At 46.3% G+C, this 22,489-nt stretch overlaps 1 protein-coding gene across 1 annotated transcript in view; it reads right to left on the bottom strand.

The window, feature by feature from the left end:
• The window catches only part of GRP (gastrin releasing peptide), an 11,255-nt gene extending 4,287 nt beyond the window's left edge, over positions 1–6,968 (bottom strand). The window contains 3 exon segments of the mRNA XM_067698929.1: positions 351–422; positions 425–592; positions 6,496–6,968. Of these exon segments, the coding sequence (XP_067555030.1) occupies positions 351–422; positions 425–592; positions 6,496–6,937 (682 nt within the window). The 5' untranslated portion in view covers positions 6,938–6,968.
• Positions 6,969–22,489: the final 15,521 nt, after the last annotated feature.

Below are 22,489 nucleotides of genomic sequence, written 5' to 3' on the forward strand. Positions count from 1 at the left end.
GATCAACTCAAATAATCTATGGCCTCACTATCAAAATATTTTGGAAGGGTCTGGTAGGCTAAAAAATCCTATCAATGCACAAGTGCTAACAAAACTCCTAAATTGGAGTTTGATGTGTTAAGAGGAAAAATAATTTATGATGTTGAAAAGAAAAGCTAGCATGAGGATTGGCCACTCATTTTCTGAGTGTGTACTGACGTCAGCCTGATGTAGTTGCTGTGAAGTCTTACCTCCGAACAGTTTTATTCTTCCCTGCTCAAACCTCCCCTCCTTCCAACTCTCCCCAAACACCTCCTACCTCCCCGACCCCTCCTCACCCCACTCCCACTTCCCCAGTATGTTCATTATACCTTTGAGCCTCGATCCCACGTCTTTAAAGTTGCTGCTGCCCTCTGAATCCCAGGTGGACTGGCGAATGCCCAGGGCTCCCGTTGAGGTGGCTGATGGCTTCTGGTCCCCTTTGCTTCTAGGAGGCTCAGCAAATTCCTTGTAGCTTCCTGCCACCGAATGTACTCCCTCAGCTGCTCCTTCAGGCTCCCTCCCTCATAAACATGCAGGGACTCTCCTGTGCTCTTTTTTCCCATTAAATGTCCTGTTCAAAAACAAAAACAATATATAGCCAATATTTTATAATAACTGTAAATGGAGTATAACCTTTCAAAATTATGAATCACCATGTTGTACACCTGTAACTTATATAATTTTGTATGTCAATTATACTTCAATTTAAAAAAAATTCAGTGCCACATTCATAAAGAAATAAAACAAGGCATATACTCTGGTTCAAAAAAACCCCAACAAAAACAGAATGCCACAAATTTAACCCAGGGGAATGAATGAACAAGAAATTAAAAAGGGCACCAATTGTGTTTGTGCTGCTTTCTCCTAAATGTGGGATAAATAGCATTTTATTGATATTATTAGGATATAGTTCATAAACGACTGACAGATTTTGATCTGTGCTCAAAACGCCTAATGAATAGACAGAATTCAGAACTGCAACTCAGAAGCCCTGGGTCTGGTCCCAGCCCCTCTGCTAACTAGCCAGGTGACCTCTCTCAAGTCATTTAGCATCCCGAACCTTCAATTTTATCAACAATAAAATGAACATGTTGGACCAGATGACATCGAAAGAACCTTCCATATCTAAAATTCTATCACCATTTCTGTGTGCACCGAATTCTATTCCCAGCTGAATGATGGTGTTCGAACAACTACCCCAGTCAATCTTGAATTGTTCCTGAAAAGAAAAGTCTCTGTGCTTTTCTTTGTGTGATTAAAAAGGTGTTGCTCAGACTTCCCTGGTAGAGCAGTGGTTAAGAATCCGCCTGCCAATGCAGGGGACACGGGTTCGAGCCCTGGTCCAGGAAGATCCCACATGCCACGGAGCAACTAAGCCTGTGCACCACAACTGCTCTAGAGCCCACGAGCCACAACTACTGAGCCCACATGCCACAACTACTGAAGCCTGAGCGCCTAGAGCCTGTGCTCCACAGCAAGAGAAGCCACCGCAGTGAGAAGCCCGAGCATCACAACGAAGAGTAGCCCCCGCTCGCGGCAGCCAGAGAAAGCCCGTGCGCAGCAACAAAGACCCAACGCAGCCAAAAATAAATTAATTAATTAAAATAAATAAATTAAAAGGTGTTGCTTTCCTCTTACCTGTAATACAAACGTAGCAAAGGAATTTTTCATTTAAACTTTCTTAGAATTTTAGCTGAGACTGAACCTAGAAATTGCACCTAGAAATTGTACCTAGAAATTACAGTTTGTAATGAAATACAGGTTGAAGACAAGTTTTGGCCAACACTTTTCAGCCATATAAATGCAGAATTTTCTCTTGGAGGTCTAAAATGGTCACCAAAGTTTATCATTAGCTCCAGAGATGAGCTTTTGCCATATAAACAAATAAAAGTTGCTGTGCAGGAGGCCAAACCACTAAAAACATGGAAATTCATGTATGCAAATGGGGATAGCCTTAGGGTCAGAAGGGTATGGTATTGAAGGTCTGTATTCTTTACATTTTAGCCCATTGCTTGAATATACTCACATTATCTTATTTACTTTCTTCAGTTGATTTTCTCCATTTCTCTGTAATTGGGTTTTATAGCACTTTCAAATTTCTAACACTAGTAAAACTATGGTGCTTTTGATTTAAAGCTCACAAGGAAAGAGCTCTCTGTGGCTCCAGTGTTGACTGGCATTAGAAGTATGTAAGGCAAGCATCATGAAAATAGTACGTGGCAGACCTCAGTCACTGCAAATGGAAGGAGGCCCCTTACCAGCTGTTCTGTCCACCAAGAGAGAAGCCCTCACAGTAACTCTATTGCTTGTGTGTGTATTTACAGTTCACAGGATGTTTAAATGCAGATTATTTCATTTGATCCACACTGTACTAACTTCGATGAAAATGAGACTGGCCAAAAGTCACATACATGCAAGTGAAGATTCTGGGATTAAAATCAGCTCACAGTCCAGACTCTACGATATTATACTGCTTTGAAGTGTCTTTGAACTTCCCAAGGATATAAGGCAGTTAGAAATCATTCTGGGGTCTGGAAATAAGGATAAGGTCTGCCAAAGCTTTCTAATATTATCAAAAGGAATGGAGATCATATATCACTAGGTCATGACTCAGTTATGCAACTCAGGAAAATTAATTCTGTGTGTACTGGGGAGCCTGAAAATGAGGTTTTCCTGCATTGCAGTGTGAGCTTTGCCAAGTCACTTAGGACCTGACACTGCACACAATTTTAAGAGTCTATTAAGGACACTGTCCCAACTGAAGCATTGGAATCTTGAAAAACTGGCTCCTCACTTATCTGCTTGGTAAACTTGGTACCCAGATATCTACTAAATAACTCTGCATTTAGCCATCACAATGATTATGTTCCACAACCTCCCAGGAAGTAGCAAATCATTTGGCTTAGAAATATGGAGTAAATCAAATCATGATAATGGGAAAGTGGGATTAGAATCTGATGCTCCCAGTAATAACCTCAGTTGCTCTTGTCCTCGGTCATTGTCTATCATCTGGTTAGGATGCTGGAAATGAGAAAGGCGTTATTGGCAATGAAGCAGAGGGATGATGGAGATGTTTTTACAAATAACTTCATTTTTGTCATGCTTGAAGAATTCTGTGACTTTTCTACAATGGAAGGCTAAAATGGGCCTCCATTCTGTGGGTGATTTAACATAGATCTTTGGGACCTTGTACTGAATTTCAGTATTTGCATATTTGGTGGATGGGTGTTCAGACTCCCTCCCCTAGACCACAGATGTTTTTCTTTTTTCTAAGGAAAGTGCGCCATCTAGAACGTCCCAGGGAAGCACACGTTCCCTGGGTCCTAATGCACTTCTTAGCTAGCTAACGTCAACCAAATAATCGTCTCCATGGCAACGTGGACGCTATGCCCACTTCCATCTCTTCTCCCATCATCATTTGTTATGTATCCATATAATAATAATGGAGATCAAAAGATAAGCACTTGAAAAAATAAAACCTTGCCAGGCGTAGGGGGGAAGCTTTTGTCCTCTTTAATCACGTAAAAATACCACTAAAATGGCAGGTTTGCAACAGAAAAGAATTTTCTTGAGCTCCATACTTGAAGATTATCCTAACTTCAGAAAATATCCATTAAGACAGAAAGCGTTGAGTATTAAGAGCTAGTTTTTCTGGAGTGATACTTCAGCTGTATTTCACAGTAGCTCGGATAGCACAATCATGTAACACCATTCTGCAGCTGAACACTGGTGCTCAGCATTCAACCCTCCACGGCACGCTCCACATCAGAGTTAGAACCACGAGCAGAAACATTTCATGGGTGCACAGGGGATAGTTACCAGTGTTAGTGTTGACCTATATTTTCACGGCACACAAAACATCTCCATGAACATCGAGACAGATAAGAATTGGTTACGTTTTCAGTCTAACTTGTTTTTCCATGGCCACATCACGTTTCTCTCAGCTGGAAGAAGCAATTCACTTAACAAACCTGCAAGTTTGTGCTAACAGCTTCTTCACAGACAGCAATATGTAGCTTTCGTTTGCATTAATTAAAACTAACCTTAATTAAAACTAACCTCCATGTCTTCAGTGACTGAGGAGGACAGGAATTTACTTAGGGCAGAAACCTCAATTTAAAATCTAACATGGCATTCATGCTTATGAATGCTCGCATTCCAACAGAGGGCATGTCCACCCAAAGCAAACTTGTGCCACTGCAATGTCATCTTAAATCTAAATGCAATTTTCTATGTCACCTCCCTCTTTCCCTTGTTCTTCACCAAATCTGCACAGTCAAGGGAGAAAAAGGAAAAAGAGTGTGTTCGAGAACAAATAAGAGAATAAGACAATTTGGGGGTGTCACTGGTCAGTACACTTTGGGGCTGGGAATGCCCAAGTACCACCATGAAGGGTGATGAAATGGCCGACACCCGAAAGACCTGGGGACTGATGTGCTCTGGAATCACGTTGGCTTGCATCAGAAATACCATGATTATAGCTTCCCAGCTAACTCTCTTGTCCTGCGTTTAGCCTGCAAGGGTTACATTAACAATAAGTCTTTTTAGGGCTTCCCTGGTGGCGCAGTGGTTGAGAGTCCGCCGGCCGATGCAGGGGACACGGGTTCGTGCCCCGGTTCCGGAGGATCCCACGTGCCACGGAGCGGCTGGGCACGTGAGCCATGGCCGCTGAGCCTGTGCGTCCGGAGCCTGTGCTCCGCAAGGGAAGAGGCCACAGCAGTGAGAGGCCCGCGTACCGCAAATAAATAAATAAATAATTAAAAAAAAAAAAATATATATATATATATATATATTTAGTACAAAAACATGGATGAGCAAAAGAGGCTGGAAATCTGGAAGTTTCTTTCCACCTTCCCAGCCCACTGGCCGCTGGCCGCAGTGAACAATGGCCACTTGATCTAAACTCCCAGGAGCCCTTTTTAAGCATCGATTCGATTCTAGGTTTGGCTTCTTTAACATCTTCTAAGTATCCTTCTCTCTGGAAGTGCAAGGGTTTTCACCCATCCCAACCCTTCCTCTCGATACCAGGCTCCTGGGTTCCGGGTGTCCCTCAAAGATGACAAATACTTTCATCCCTGGGGTTGCCAAGACTTGGCAAATGATTCTTTCAGTAATAATGAAAACTACTCTGTCGCAACCCAGAGCGCTCCATTTCTCTGAGGGAAACCTACACAGCGCACAGGAGCTGAGGACGCGCAGTTCTAGCTTCACCCCATCTTCTAAATTCATCCTAGTCTTCACCCCGAGAGCCTGTAAATCCTCTGAGAGTTGAATTAGCAAGTATCTTTCCAACACACCCTCCCCTACTTCTAAGTAGATGACTAAGGAAATCGTGAAACGCACACGCACACGTACACACACACACACACACACACACACACACACACACACACACACACCGCCTTAAATCTCTCTAGGGACCGACCGGCTTCCCTGGAAAGGCTAGGGCTGCTGTAGATGGCTGTGTGGGGAGCTGTCTGAGGAAGTCGAACGCTTGGCAACATTTGCTAGAGGCTCTGCTCGGCGCGGCCGAGAGCCCCGGGGTGACGCTGGAGGAGCGAGAAGCAGCGGGGCCGCTACCTGCCTCCCAGCTGCGGGGAAGCAAGCGGGTGCGCGCTCCGCGGCCCGAGACCCGGTCCAAGCCGCTGCGGTTCCGGGGGGCCGGGACGAGAGAACCTCCAAGCCCGTGCCTGGAAAGCAGGACTTGTAGGCCGGGGAAAGAGGGAAGGAGCTAGGGGAGAGCGTGAGGTTTCGGGTCAAGAGAGGCGGAGAAAAGCGAGGACTTCGGGGACAGAGACCCGGGATCAGCGTGGAGACCACGTGTGATTCCCGGAGCACCGAGCCTGCCGGATGGAAGGAGGGAGGGTTGGGCAAAAGGGCAGGGAAAAGAAAATCGCTGCAAGGCAAAGAAGGACTGAGGAAATTCAGGCGAGCCCCAAATAGAGGTGGGATTCAGGCGCTGATTGCCAAACAGATTTGAAACCCAGGGTGGGCGCTGCGCCCTGTGTCCCACACCTGTGGCTTTGTCGGGGGTAAAGGCGCAGCCGCCAGGCTGGACCAGGGCTCCGAGACGCGCTCGGGGACCCAGCTCCCCAAAATTGTTCAGGGAGAGAACCGTGCCAGACAGGGTTGTGATTAGACGGATAAAAGGAGGTGCTGGGAGATGCGGAGGGAGCGTGATCTCCGCGTACGGCTGGGATTTTGGAGAGCTGCGCGCTGGCTCGGGTGTCCTGCGGGGGAGGGAAGAGAGCGGGAAAGGACCGAGGGACCAGCCGGAGGCTGCCGAGGGACCGACGGCTTCCCGGGATACTGAAGGGCAGGGTGGAGTTTTGGGAGAACGGGGTTGGCGTCTGAGTGGAAAGGTCGGAGCAAAACCCAGCCCCCAACGCAGAGCCGCAGAAAAGCTGAGAGATGGGGAGACTGGCCCCCTCGGCTGGCTGGTCCCGCCAGGACTAGAGCGCGCCGGACACTCACCCACCGCCCAGTGGTTGCCGCGCGGGTACATCTTGGCCAGCAGGGTCCCTCCGCCCGCCGACACCGGGGCGGCCGGTCCCCGGGGCGCCTGGCAGAGGACCAGAGCCAGCAGGACGAGCGGGAAGTCGCGGCCGCGCATGGTCCCGGCGGGAAGCCCTCGGAGCGCCGCGGCGAGACTGGGCGGAGAGTGCGCTTCCACTGCAGAGGAGAGACGGGAGGACCGGGACCTCAGAGGAGCGCCGCCGCCGCCGCCGCCAGCGCCGCTGCTGCAGCCTCCACGACGCCCCGACTTTATATGCAAGCCCGGGCGGGGGCGTAGGGGGATCCTCCACCGCCGACCCCAGCGCTCTGACGTCTCCCTGGAGCGAGCCGGAGCGCGGGGACAACGGTCTCCGAAAATCATCCATCTTCCTGCCGAGCGATGAACAGGCTGAGCGTACATTGTCCCCTCTCTCTCTCCCTCGTAGCCCCGTCCGCCTTCCCCAGCCTGGGTCAGTTCTTCCTATCCTCGACGCCTTCGCTCCAGCACAATTTAGGGAACTCTTCCCTCCCCAGCCTCACCGGGGCGCCTCCCGCGTTAGCTGCCTTCGGATCCTTCGAGGAGGAGCAGTGACCCCGCGGCCTGACCCCAGGGGCGAGGGGCGCAGCTGGGGTGGGGGAGATAGAGAGGGATGTGCGCCAAGGATGGATGTTTTTAGGCTGGGCTTTGCTAGAGGGGACCGGAGCCCGGAATGCAAAGCACCTCTGTTTCTCAGACTTTCCCCCTTTGTGGATCACCTCCCTCCTCGCGGTCCCTGCCCATGAACCTCGCGACCTTTGCTCCCTCCCACAGAGCGCCGCCGCTTCACCGCCGCAAGACCCTCACCCCACCTGGGGTTTCGGAGGCGTCCCTGCCCGCTTGTAGGGTGCGATGGAGGCTGGAGCAGGAAAGACATGTAACGTGATCGGAGCTACAATACTAACAATAGTTTTACTATACTCCTGGTTCCCTGCACCAGCATACGGCATCCACATAACAGAAGAAGCTTCTGCGGCGATTTCCCTAGGCCGCCTCTACCAGAAAGCTCAAACTGTCCCTAAGCTGCCATTTACACACTTCTCTAGAGCTGCCCAACCTTCCCCTTCTCCTTCTGTTCTCAGATACGAGGAATGGTCACCGGCCCAACTCCCGAGGCTGTCAATGCCATGGATACAAAGGGGGTGGGCACCATAGCAATGCAACAGTGAATAGAAGCGGGTAGGATGCGGTTGCCCACGATTCGGCTGTCAGAGCCGGGGGTGTGTTGGTGTGTTCCCGCATGCCAATTCCTCACCGAGTGCTGGTGAATTGCCTTGCTGGTTGGTTCCCGCTGGTGTTCCATGTCAATACTGGGCGTTGATACCAATTAGGTTGAAATCATACGTCTTTTGGGATATCTGGTGATTCAATACATCTGTGCCGTTCTTAGAGGATATGTGCCTATTGCATGACTGAGCATCCTTGGGCTTGGAAGAGTATTTCCATGCATGTGTCTGGCTAGAAGGTTAAATGCTAATTTCAAGATCACTATTATTAGCCAAGCAATAGAGTAATACTATCCTGAGGGAATACCCCAAGTGAAAATCAAGGGGGAAAAAAGCCTACAATGGGCTTGGACTCCATCCTTCTGGGTTCCCAGGCTCTGCTCATTAGTAAGCACATGTTCCACAGTCAGGTGATCATACGTAGGCTTCCCACTTCCCACTTGGCCATGAGCTTGCAGGAGCACAGGGACTCGGTCTTGTTCCCCTGTGTGTCTTCAAAGAGCCTGGATCACAGTGGTGTTCAACGATTTGATGAATGAACAACTAACCTAAGAAATGCTTGGGTCTAAATGGCTTTTGCAACCTTGGGCCTTTGGAAAACCTTTCTCTCTCCAGACTAAGTTATAGAAAAATGTCCTTTCCCCTTAGTTTAATCAAGATTATTTTAGAATCTTTTAATGACGTTTTTCCCACTATGAGACCAAGGGAAAACTACTGTAAATACAATGAAGTGTGGGAACAGCTCTACAGAAAGTGCAACTCTTCTGCAAATTCAGGCAACACACTCTGGGGTCTATAGCAGACCAGGAGCTACCCAGGTTCCTCCATTCACTTCAGCTCTTGCTCTAAGCACCCTAGTCTACAGGCTTTCTGCAGCGGGTCTCGGGCTTAGACGTGTCATTTGCTTTGGCATCCCACAAGGGCAGAGAGTGTGTCAGTCTTTGCTCAGGGCTGAATCCACAGTGTCTGACCCAGTCCAAGGTACAGAACAGGGACTCAAGAGATGTGAATGCTGCATTGTCCTCCAGGTATAGCAGCCTGAGTCCAGTCCTTTAACCAGAAAAGACAATGGATTGTGACAAGTTAGAGAAAGAAACCATTGCAGGTTTCATTTAGCCAGTACTGAATGAGCCCCAGTAGATCCTGGCTGGGTATCTTTTCATATCGCTTTTAAAATCTTAACCACAGCCCTGCCAGATAGGGATGACTTGTTCCCCTTCTTTGTTATAGCTCAGCGCTCTGTTCCACGTAGATATTCAGGAACCCAGGTTCATTCCATCCTGTGCCTCTACCCCTCCCTAGCGCTCTGCTCCTCAAAGGGGTGTTCTGTAAGGAGATAAGGAGCTTGTGTCAGGATGTAAATCAATGCATTGCTTCCTTCATCGAGAATATCTTGCTTTGTCAGCTGAACACTGTGTTTAATGATTTGCATTTAGTGCTGTTGATTTGCATTCTGGCATAAGCTCTTTATCTTGCTGTGGATGGGTTACAAACGGTTCAAGGATGAGCAGCTGATGCATGGACCACACTTAATTAGCACTAAGTGTACTGTCCCTGCCTGCACGGCCTAGATAGCAGCTGGCACGACAGGGCAAATGGGGAGGCGCGCCACTCTCTTAATATACCAGCCCACACGTACCACTCATCTTTTCTGCTCATATTTTAATCGGTAAAAACTCAGCCACAGGGAGCTGCAAGAGAGGCTGGGAGCTGTAGCCCTGATAATCAGTCAGGCGCCTGGCTCTGCCTGCACCGCTGCGGAAGAAGGAGTAAGTGGAGTTTGATGGACGGCTGATAAACAGACAGAACCAGCCTAGGGTTCCTCAGGCACGTGGAGGTCTTACAAATTTTATTTAATAAAGTAAAACCTCCCCTCATGGAGAGGAAAGACTGGGTCTCCGGCCCGTCTCCTCTGCCCCAGAGTTCTACGTCCCTTAGAGAATCTCTTGCTAACTACCATACCAGCACCCCTTAGGCTCAGGGGGGCATTGCACCCTCTTATCACTGTGGCACAAATTAGGGTACCCCTTCGTTGGATTCCCCATTTGGGAATGTTTAGTCTAGTCTTTCTATAATAAATGGATCTTAGCCCTTTAGCTGTTTCCACAAAAGATCTATGTAGCCAGCAGCCGTGATATTTCACTGACATTTTTTGCACCTGTGTGGGGTGGGCTGGGGTCCTGGCCTCCTGTCTTGCACCTCTGCTGGAAACTGCCTCCATCTCTCAGTTCCCCAACTCCTGGTTTCCAGGAGAGAAACACGAGAGACCCAGCTCATTATTGTGACCCAGCTATACGTGTTCTAGATTGCCCAACAGCTTAGAGATGAGTGACTCCACAGTGTCCAGTCCACTCTTATAGAGGCTAGGACACATGGTGGCAGATGTGGCAGCGTCCACTCCACAGGGCTCTGGGCAGGACAGTGTTCCCTGAAAAGAAGGTGTGGGTATCATACACAACGGCCCTGCTCCCCAGATCCTCAGGCACATGCTGTCTTGTGCCTGATATTTCATGACGTCTGTTGTTTCTTTTTAGCTCAGTGACTCCAAGACATTGGAAAGGGCTTTTTTTTTTTTAACATCTTTATTGGAGTATAATTGCTTTACAATAATATGTTAGTTTCTGCTTTATAACAAAGTGAATCAACTATACATATACACATATCCCCATATCCCCTCCCTCTTGCATCTCCCTCCCACCCTCCCTATCCCACCCCTCTAGGTGGTCACAAAGCACCGAGCTGATATCCCTGTGCTATGCAGCTGCTTCCCACTAGCTATCTATTTTACATTTGATAGTGTATATACGTCCAAGTAAGGGCATTTTTTTTATTATTCTCTTCCACGTAGTTTAGGTTTTGATGGACTTTTTACTGTGAAACAAGCCTTATTGCTTAGATTTCTCATTTTTACTCATCAAAGACATAGGAACTGTCTGTCCATCAGAATTTCTAATCAGGTTGAAGTCACCAGTATTACCTAGAGAGTAGATGTCATTCCAGCTTAAATCAGTGAAACATTGCATCTTAATTCATCTTTTCAGCTTCATCAGGGGTAAATGTATGGCTTTTTTTTTTTTTTTTGCCACACCACGTGACTTATGGGATTTTAGTTCCCCGACCAGGGATGGAACCCAGGGCCCCAGCAGTGAGAGCACCAAGTCCTAACCACTGGACTGCCAGGAAATTCCCCCAATGTATGGCTTTTTGAAATATTGAAAATAGCACATGCGTCTCTATCTTTGCCCTAAGTGGAGTCTAGGTTAGGAGTCTTAAGGTTTAGGGGGCTGTTTTTGCTGTCACTGGTCATTTATACCTTGGTGCCTATGAAGGCTTTGAGGACAGGTCTTGCTGCAGTGAGATGCTCCAAGATCCCCAGATCCAGTCCAAAGCCAAGGAAGCAGGCTGTGAAGGCAAATGGAAAGGAACAAGGAGGCATTGGCGTCCTGCAAGCACGTGGATTCTAATTCTGCCTCTGCCACTTAGGAGCAACTATGTTACCAGGCCAGTGACTTAGCATCTGCATCTCAGTTTCTTCATCTATAAATTGGTAATATCTCCCTCCCTAGGGTGTGTATCTGTTGACTGACAGCTGCTTATTTGTTTTAATTAATAATTATGGAGAACTATAATTAGGGCAAGCTAATTTTTTTTTTTTTTTTTCCGGTACGCGGGCCTCTCACTGTTGCGGCCTCTCCCGTTGCGGAGCACAGGCTCCGGACGCACAGCCTCAGCGGCCATGGCTCACGGGCCCAGCCGCTCTGCAGCCTGTGGGATCTTGCCGGACCGGGGCATGAACCCGTGTCCCCTGCATCGGCAGGCGGACTCTCAACCGCTGCGCCACCAGGGAAGCCCAGGGCAAGCTAATTTTTATCTCAGGTGTGAGTGTCAAGACGGCATAATTTTCTTGCTCAATGCCTAACCCCAATGTCACATGCTATTTAGATCTCCCAGAGATAATCACACGAATAACAGCTGCTGCTCAGTGAGCATCTGGCATGTACCCGGCATTGTGCACTTACTCGTGTAACCCTCACAGCTGTCCTATGACATAGATGTTATTTGTCCTGTTTTATAGATGAGGAAACTGAGGCACAGGAGGGTTAACTAACTTGCCCAATGACCCAATGGTAACTGACAGAGTCAACCTCAGAGCCATCTGATTTTCAAGCTCTGAGTGTGATAAGTCTGGCAAAAATGAGTTTCTTTGTAGTTACAGGACTTTTCTGGGGGTCGATAAATTTCATCACCCAGAAGGATAAAAAGTATATTAAAATAATTTTAGAGGAGATATTGGGAATAATTTTTAGAGGTATTTGGGTGAAACCTCATTGCAGATTCCTCCCTTTGCTTGTTTTCAGCTATTCCCCACCCCACGCCCACCCACCTCTAGATCTGTGGACATCGTTTTGCAACTTGTACGTGGAAGTGGGTGGAAGTGGTGGGAACATATAAATTTGCTTTTTGGAGAATAACATGCTCATAGTTTGGGCTACAGCAGGGATGGCCAGAGTCCCAAAATGTAGCCCTCAGTGTCTGAAACTGCAAATATATTTCTGATGTCAACGTGAACATCCTACTTTGCAATCTTCCTTGAAATCCAGTTATTTCTGGCATTTCACTATTACCTTCCATGGTCTTCTGAGCTCCTGGACAGATTGCAGGGGCGATTACCCTAGACTCCAGCCTTGGGGGCTTCCCTGGTGGTGCAGTGGTTAAGAATCTGCCTGCCAATGCAGGGGACACAGGTTCGAGCCCTGGTCCGGGAAGATCCCACATGACACAGAGCAACTAAGCCCGAGCGCCACAACTACTGAGCCTGCACTCTAGAGCCCGTGAGCCACAACTACTGAGCCCGCATGCCTAGAGCCCGTGCTCCGCAACAAGAGAAGCCACCGCAATGAGAAGCCTGCGCACCTCAACGAAGAGTAGCCCCCGCTGGCCGCAACTAGAGAAAGCCCGCGTGTGGCAAAGACCCAACGGAGCCAAAAATAAAATAAGTAAATAAATTTATTTTAAAAATATTAAATTAGGCTCCAGACTTCCAGTTTATCTGCTCCAGGGTTTCTCAGCGCTGTTCAGATTTGGGGACAGATAGTTCTTTGTTGTGGGGTCTGTCCTGGACATTGTAATGTATTTAGCAGCACCCCCGGCCTCTACTCAGTAGATGCTAGTAGCGTGTCTCAGTGTGACAACCTAAAAGTCTGCAGACATTGCAGGATTTCCTTGGTGGGGGAAAATCACCCCCTGCTGGGGGGCTGACCTAGCCCAACTTCTCATCCTTAACTCCTTCCTTGCCAGGTGCTCCTGTGCTCTCACTTGAGCGTCTCCAGTGCTGGAGAACTCACTTCTTCTCATCTTTGGAGACTACCGATGTTGGAAAACTCTTCCTTAGAGTGAACTTACTTCCTCATAGTGTCTCTCTAGCTTCCCTCATTGTGTGGATCACGTGGTCCTCTTCTGCCCTGCCCGGTCCTCCTGACACCCCCGCATATTTACAGACCCCATCGTGCCTGCTGCATTCTTCTCTTCGTTCTGTATTGTCAATGCTCACTCAGATGCAAGGACTGCACCTCCTCTCCCATCCTGACTGATCTAAACATCCTCCAGTGTTCCCTTTATTTATTTATTACTTTTTTTTTTTTTTTTTTTTTTTGCGGTACGCGGGCCTCTCACTGTCGTGGCCTCTCCCGTTGCGGAGCACAGGCTCCGGAAGCGCAGGCTCAGCGGCCATGGCTCACGGGCCCAGCCGCTTCGCGGCATGTGGGATCTTCCCGGACCGGGGCACGAACCCGTGTCCCCTGCATCGGCAGGCGGAGTCTCAACCACTGCGCCACCAGGGAAGCCCTATTTATTACTTTTTATTGAAGCATAGTTGATTTACAGTGTTTCAGGTGTACAGCAACGTGATTCAGTTTTATATATATATACAGATAGATATTGAATATAGTTCCCTGTGCTATAGAGTACGTCCTTGTTTTTCTATTTTATATATAGTAATGTGTATCTGTTAATCCTAAATTCCAAATTTATCCCTCTCCCCACCTTTCCCCTTTGGTAACCATAAGTTTGTTTTCTATGTCTGTGAGTCTATTTCTGTTTTGTAAGTCCATTTGTATCACCTTTTTTTTTTTTTTTTTTTGGTTTCCACATATAAGTGATATATATTTGTCTCTCTGTCTGACTTACTTCACTTAGTGTAATAATCTCTAGGTCTGGGACTTCCCTGGTGGCGCAGTTGTCAAGAATCTGCCTGTCAGTGCAGGGGACAAGGGTTTGATCCCTGGTCTGGGAAGATCCCACATGCTGTGGGGCAACTAATCCCATGAGCCACAACTACTGGGCCCACGTGCTGCAACAACTGAAGCTCACACACCTAGAGCCCGTGCTCCACAACAAGTGAAGCCACTGCAGTGAGAAGCCCATTTACCGCAATGAAGAGTACCCCTGCTCACCACAACTAGAGAAAGTCCACGCGCAGCAACAAAGACCCAATGCGGCCAAAAATATATAATAAATAAATAAATCTCTAGGTCCATCCAGCTTGCTACAAATGGCATTATTTCATTCTTTTTTATGGCTGAGTAGTATTCCATTGTATATATGTACTACACCTTCTTTTTTTTTTTTTGCGGTACGTGGGCCTCTCACTGCTGTGGCCTCTCCCGTTGCGGAGCACAGGCTCCGGACGCGCAGGCTCAGCAGCCATGGCTCACGGGCCCAGCAGCTCTGCGGCACATGGGATCTTCCCGGACCGGGGCACGAACCCATGTCCCCTGCATCGGCAGGCGGACTCTCAACCACTGCGCCACCAGGGAAGCCCCGTACTACATCTTCTTTACCCATTCATCTTTTGATGGACTTTGAAGTTGCTTCCATATCTTGGCCATTGTAAATAGTGCGACTATGAACATAAGGGTGCATGTATCTTTTTGTGTTCCCTTTAAAGTTGAGAAAGTGAGAGACACGGGTGCTGAGCATTGATCAGAGGATCCAGTGAGCAAGGGGGACTATTTTCCAGAACTTTCCACAGGTATATGCCTATGTCACTTGGCTTCCTGGGGAAATGAAAGCTACTGTACAAGCAGCCGCCTGTGCCAGGTCAAATGTGCCTGGAAGGCTGGAAGGCTTCAGATGTTGCCCCTACCCCTCAGGTAGTAGAGAGTTGAGCACCAAGGCAGCAGGAGGCCGAGGGCAGAGCTGGTGATGGTACAAAGGGCAGGGCAGTTCTGGGCTTGAGCGACTCTGGTTCTTTCTTCTAAGGACCTATCCACAGAGGCTGTGTTCCTCATCCTGCCACTCCCCTGGGATATTTGTAAGGACAAGAATAAAAAAGATCATGAATGTGAACCATTTTATAAACTCTGTGTGAAGAGCCAACTGCACACATGGGACATGGGGTTATCTCCAAATCACCGTCCCCCCAGCCTGCCAACTTCTCCGGACCAGAGTCTCTCAACTCCAGGCAGGCCAAGCTGCAACCGAGTTTAGTAGCAAGTTCATAAGGAAAATATTATTCAGGAAAATCTCTGAAATTCCATTAGTTTAATCTGATTTGACTTATCGAATCAACATACATTTGTCTCTCTCTCGTACTCCTCTTGATGGCATCTAGCGCTGTGGCACCCAGGTATTCAGACCAGCACATTACATTACCGCAGAAACGAGGGTGTCTGGTGAGCCATGTACACACGTGGAGCCTCCCGGCACAGCCCCCTGGGAACACGGGGGAAGAGGTGGGTCCTGATGGTAGAGCAGTGTCATGGGGCATGAGTGCCCGCTGCCAACAGTGATGACGGTAATAGGTCAGCTCAAATGAACTATCTGGAAGTTGCTTAAGACCACTTATCATAGCACCAATATTATAACAGTAAAAAATACAGGAAATATTTATAACAGTAACTTACAGATACAAACTAATGATAAACTACAGTTTCACAAAGGATTGTATACATTTTGCACACTTGCAAGTTCTTTCTTTTAGGCAAAGTGCTCTTTTGATGACCAATAAATAACAGATACACACTTGAGTGAACTATTTTCATACAATACGAAGAAGTTTTAATTTGATAAGTTAAATACTCCTTTCTACCAAAATTGGAATTTGAATCCAAGTTTAGTGTTGGTCCTCTTAAAGTTCAAAGTAGTGTGGACAGTTTGGTTGTCATTTAAGACAAAGGAGGGGATACTATATAGGTATCCAAGTACAGGCAAAGAGCAGTGCTCCAGAAGTCGAGAAGCTTAACTGTGCAACCCTCTTGTAGTCAATATCGTCTATGCTAAAGTGAGAATTGCTTTGTATCAATATCTCATTTAATGCTTATTAATGAAGAGATGATTTTATTTTTCCCTTTTGCGGGGAGGAAGAGTCTTAGAGAATGTAAGCGCTTGTCCATGGTCAAGGAGCTGGCATTAGAAGCCTGGGAGTGTGGTGCACACAACTCTTCATTGCTAGCCCTTGTGCAGCAACTTGTATTTTGAGAGCCTAGAGCTTTACCTAATTTCACAGCTCTGTCTGTCTTACCTGTCTGCTTTAGTCACGGTTCTCCAGAGAGACAGAACCAACAGGATGTGTGTATGTGTTTATATACGCAGATACAAACACACAGATATCCATATCTATATCAATTGATCGATTGATCAATAGATAGAGGTTTTAAAGAATTAATGGCGAAGGCTTGGCAAGACCAAATCTGATGGGGTAGACCAGCAGGCTGAAGACCCAGGGAAGAGCTGCAGAGTCCAAAGGCAGACTGCGGGCAGTATTCCTTTTTGCTTGGGGGAGTTCGGTCTTTTTCTCGTAAAGCCTTCGACTAATTGGATGAGGCCCACCCATATAATGGAAGGCAATCTGCTTTACTCAAAGTATACTGATTTCAATGTTAATCTCATCTAAAAAATACCTTCACAGAAACACCTAGAATAATGTTTTATCAAATATCTGGGTACTGGGACCTAGCCAAGTTGACACATAAAATTAACCATCATCCTGTCTCTCCCTGTTGTCAAATGTGGGTAACTGCCATGAATGCCCTCTAATCTCTAAGGCATTCTGCATTTCTTGTAAGTATTGGGCAAATACCACTTTTCTTGAAGTTCTGCCCAATAAAGTTGGAATTTTCCAAAAGGAACTTGGCTAGGAACAAAGGAAACAAAAGGAAGAAGAAAAAGAAGAAGGAGGAGGAAGAAGAGGAGGGGTAGAAGGAAGAGGAAAAGATGAAAATGCAGACATAGATAGGATTTTAAAAACAAAAATCAACTTTACTGAGGTACCATTTACATATTAAAGTGCCCCATTTTAAGAGTATACTTTTTTGAGTTTTGACAAATATATGCAACCACCACAATCAAGATCTGAACATTTCCATCACCCCCCAAAATTCCAGTAAATCACTGATAAACTTTCTGTTCGTACATATCAGTTTTGTCTTTTCTAGAATTTCATATAAATGGCATTGTACAGTATGTTGTCTTTTGCATCTGGTGTCTTTCATTTACCATAAAGCTTTTGAGATTCAGGCACATCATTGCATGTACTCGATGTTGGTTCCTTTCTACTAATAAATAGTATTCCACTGTGTGGCTGTTTCTCAATTTGTTTCCTCATTCACCGGTATCCAGTTGATGGGTACTTGGGTTGTTCCCAATGGAGGGGGGGGTTGGTTCTCTTGGTTTTTGTCTGTTTGTGTTTTGGCTATTATGAATAAAGCTGTATGAACATTCATGTCTTTGTGTAGACATATGTAACATCATTTCTCCTGAGTAAATACCGGGGAGTGAATTCCTTGGTGGTATAGTAATCATATGTTTCACTTTCTGAAAAGCTGCCCAGCATCCGCTCCTGGTACAGAAGCCAGTTCTCCCTGTTTGAATGATCCAGTTATTACTGTATGTTTGGGATGTCTCTAATTCTGACTTTGTTTACTGGCCAAAAATGCCTGGTAGATATTTACCCTGGTGAACATTCAAATCCCTCCATGGATGCTGGCCCCTGCAAAGGGATGGCTTTCCAGAACCCATTCCTACAGATTTGTGATTTAAGGTCCTTGGGAAACACTCTACTGAAAATCAACACTAGAAATCGGCACATCTTAGCTCTTTGCTGGCTTACACTTTAGCCAGAACATGTCAGCTGCTCAGACCAAGGCGCTGCCGGAATCAGGTTGCTTGGCTGAGGGGAAAGGAAGAGAGAAGGAGGTCATTGTAGATACATATAGTTGCCTACCCAATGGCTGCTTCAACTCAGTCATAACAATCCTGTTTCCTGCTTTCCAAATCGCTTCCCAGGCAGGTGTGCTCATGTGACCCATTTTGGCCAAGGGGACCTTAGTGGAAGTCAGCTTGTGGTGGCTTCTGGGAAAGCTTCTGCCTTCATGGTGAAGGAACCTCCCACCTCCTTCCTGCCTTGAACGTAGACACTCCACCCAGCTCTGGCACCATCTTGCAACCATGAGAGAAAGACCAAGAAACACACAGAGACGTCAGCCCAGGCATTGCTGAAATGGGAAATCATCACCAGTATCTACTTCTGTCTTCTTGTTATTTGTGGCAGATCAACCCCTATTTGTTTAAGCCACTGTGAATAAGGTTTTTCTTACAGCCAAATAAATCCCTAACCAATATAGGGAGGTTCTGAAAAAGGAGACAGGAGCATATTGAAGGCAAATGTCATGTTTTTTTTGTTTGTTCTTTTTTTTCCTGCGGTACGCGGGCCTCTCACTGCTGCGGCCTCTCCCATTGCGGAGCACAGGCTCCGGACGCGCAGGCTCAGCGGCCACGGCTCACGGGCCCAGCTGCTCCGTGGCACGTGGGATCCTCGCATACCGGGACACGAACCCGCGTCCCCTGCATTGGCAGGCGGACCCTCAACCACTGCGCCACCAGGGAAGCCCTGTCATGTTTCTTTCACTAGAGCCAACAAACAGAATTTGCCTTCAAATAGAATTTACCACTTCTCTCAGATTTGCCAGGAATCTTCTAGGTTTTCTCACAGATTCCCCGTTACAGGTTGTTCCTCAAGGAATATGGGTTGATAATCCCCTCTCTGCCAGTTCCTGCCTGGCCCTGGGCAAAACACTTAACCTCTCTGTGCCTCAGTTTCCTCACTTGTAAAACATGGAAATCGTAAGGATATTTTTTATTTTCTTTATTTTTATTTTTTAAATAAATTTATTTATTTTTGTTTGCATTGGGTCTTCGTTGCTGCGTGCGGGCTTTCTCTAGTTGTGGTGAGCGGGGGCTACTCTTCCTTGTGGTGCGCAGGCTTCTCATTGTGGTGGCTTCTCTTTGTTGCAGAGCACGGGCTCTAGGTACGCAGACTTCAGTAGTTGTGACACGGGGGCTCAGTAGTTGTGGCACACGGGCTTAGTTGCTCCGCGGCATGTGGGATCTTCCCGGAACAGGGCTCAAACCCATGTCTCCTGCATTGGTGGGCAGATTCTCAACCACTGCGCCACCAGGGAAGCCCAGGATATTTTTTAAAAGCTAGAAAAAAAACTGAAGCATTTTAAAGTGCTTTTATATTATTCTCTGTTATCAGGGAAAGAAGTCTTCTCCATTACACTGGTCTTTATCTTCCTCTTATATATTTTGTTAGGAGTGCTCTGTTCTTCGATATACATGTATATACATATATATGTATATGTTTAAGTAACAAAGTAATGCTCACCAGCCTTTGTTTTAAATTTTTTTTAACAAAATAAAGTCCTTATGACGGAATCTGGGCTATCTGTAGGAACTCGATAGGCGATGATGATGCAAAGCACTGAATCACCTTGCAGCCATTACTAGAGTATCAACTTCACCAGATTTCCATTTTCCTATAGCAAAACTCTATACCCCTGAACTAAGATTGCAGGGGCAGCAGATTCACACCTGCCACACCCCACTTCCTCTGCTGCAAAATCTCCTTCAGACACAATATGCTAAGTTATTAAGCCAACCTTCCAAGGTGTGTTAGAGGAATACCAAGTTTCCCTTTAGTTTATCCACAACCATCCCGACCTCTCCCTCCTGTGTGTGATCTGATTACACAGACCGTCAAGTGTGATCAAACCTGACCATGTAATGGCCTCCCTTTTCTCATTAAATTCCATCTTATTCAGTTCTGATCAAGATTCTCTAACGTCCAGGTCTTTGGTAATTTTAACTTTATCTTCTGCATTTGCTATTTGTCACTCATTTTGTATTATCTGCAAATTTAATCTAGGTCAAATTTACTTTCCCCTCTAGGTTGTTAATGAGCACTGTCTATTAGATAATACAGTTTCCTGTACTGAGCCCTCTGGGATCCTTGATTCTTATTCACATTCAGATCTAATTTAAGATGCCACTAATTTTTACTCCTACTGACCATTTGTCAACAAAACCCAAAACTATGTTACCGTCAAATCTCCCAGACCCTACTTCTTTAATTGCTCTATGAATTGCTTGGGTCAGATATTTCACATCAAATAAATGTTTAAATGATTTCCACTGAATTCCCCTGTGGGGTTTCAAGTCCATAATTGCGTTCAAAAATGGCTGTGCTGCTATTAGGGAGAATAATTTGAGGCTTTTGAATTTGCCTGGGTTGTTGTTCATTAGATTCTCTTCCACCATGCACAGACAGATCAATTTTCTTATTAAATTTCTTGAATTCTTACCTGGAATGGCAGGCAGACCATGAGAATACTCATTTCCTGAGTCATCATGTTGATGAATATTCCTCTGCTTCTGGAGTTTGGAACCTTCCCAGATCCCAAGATTCTGGTTCTCTCCACAGTATATGCGATGGTTTTGAGTACCCCCGAAAGCCTGAGATGTCCCCCAGTTCTGTTTAAGCACTGGAGTTTAATTACTCCTTATCCAGTTAGTAACTCATCGTTACATTATCTTCTAATCCAGTGGTTCTTGACCTTGGCCAGTTTTGCCCTGTTCCCCACCGCCATCCCTCTGTCCCCAGACACTGGCAATGCCTAGAGACATTTTCAGTTGTCACAACTCAGAGGTGGGTGGTGGAGGCAGAGCTACTGACATTGAGGGGGTAGAAGCCAGGAACGTGGTTAATCATCTTAGAGAGGCTCTAAGTGTTTTCTGGCCCAAAATGTCAACAGTGCTGAGACTGAGAAACCTCATAAAATCTAAGCTATTCTCACATCTGCCCCTCTCCTCCCCCCTCACCACCACCCGAGAAGGGTGGAGTAGTTAACCTAGTTGAAGAGTGAAGAGACCTGTTCCCTCTGGCTGGTCACTTACTTCTCTGGACGGCCGCGTTAAGTTTGGTTGGGAGGGGGATTGAATTAGAGATAGCATATTTCTAAATCTCACTTCAGTTCTCTCCCTCCCTCCCTCCCTTCTTCCCATCCTCCTTTCTTCCTTCCTTCAACAAGTGCTTATTGGATGCCAGCCACGGGCCATGCACTTCCACAGACACTGTGGATACAGATGTTAACAAAACAGTTGAAATCCCTACCCAGTGTGAGCTGATGTTCTAGCTGGGGAGTGAGACAATACTCAAGAGAAGGCATTTCAAAGACCATTAAGAAAGAGAATGAAGAAAAAAGGGCAGGGTTCTGAGATCTGTACCATGACCACCCTATTTCACTGGCCTGAAAGCCAGTTTTTTTTTTTATATTCAATTATAGTTGATTTACAATGTTGTGTTAATTTCTGCTGTACAGCAAAGTGACTCCGTTATACATATATATACATTCTTCTTTTTATTTTATCCGGTTTTGAGGAAAAAGGCTAAGTGTTTTATTACAGAGGTGTCTGTTGTTGTTATTGCTAGAGTACAGCTATTTTTTGATTACATGCGCTAAGACATAGTTATTTTCCATGGAAAAGAAACCTTCCAGCCTAAACATGAATTTAAGCTATACTTCATCTGCAGAGCTACCATGATTTTTTTTAACATCCTTATTGGCGTATAATTGCTTTCCAATGGTGTGTTAGTTTCTGCTTTATAACAAAGTGAATCAGCTATACATATACATATATCCCCGTATCTCCTCCCTCTTGCGTCTCCCTCCCACCCTCCCTATCCCACCCCTCTAGGTGGTCACAAAGCACCGAGGCAATCTCCCTGTGCTATGCGGCTGCTTCCCACTAGCTATCGGTTTTACATTTGGCTGTGTATATATGTCCGTGCCACTCTCTTACTTTGTCGCAGCTTACCCTTCCCCCTCCCCGTGTCCTCAAGTCCATTCTCTACGTCTGTACCATGATTTTTATCTAGGCCATGCAAAAGCTTATGGAGACAGACACTAGGATTTGACACCTGGCTTTGCTACTTATGAGCTATGTGACCTTGAGCAAATTTCTTAATCTTTCTGATGCTTAGAGTTTAAGAAAATAACAACACCTATCTCATACAGTTACTGTAAGGACTTAATGAGCTGCTGTATATTGAGAGTTTAGCACATTTCTCAGTACTTTGTAAAGCACTCACTTAAGGGCTTATGTTCATATGGGGGAGAAATCCTCACTCACATTTCAGCTGTCTTTGGCGTAGTGAACAACAACTACCCAGTTTTCCCTCTGGTAGTTACTGAGGGGCAGAGATTAAGTAATTACCACGAGGGTAAATGCCAAGGCCTCCCTTCCCCATGGTCATGGCTTTCCCTTTGATGAAGTCCTCCCTCAACAGTGGTGTCAAAGAGAAACAGAGGTGTATAGCAATTAAAGGTGACAAGACAGATTTTATTGAGACTACTGCAGTAGGGGAGAGACT

Source organism: Pseudorca crassidens, chromosome 12 (genome assembly GCF_039906515.1).
Source record: "Pseudorca crassidens isolate mPseCra1 chromosome 12, mPseCra1.hap1, whole genome shotgun sequence".
Classification (NCBI taxonomy): Eukaryota; Metazoa; Chordata; class Mammalia; order Artiodactyla; family Delphinidae; genus Pseudorca; species Pseudorca crassidens.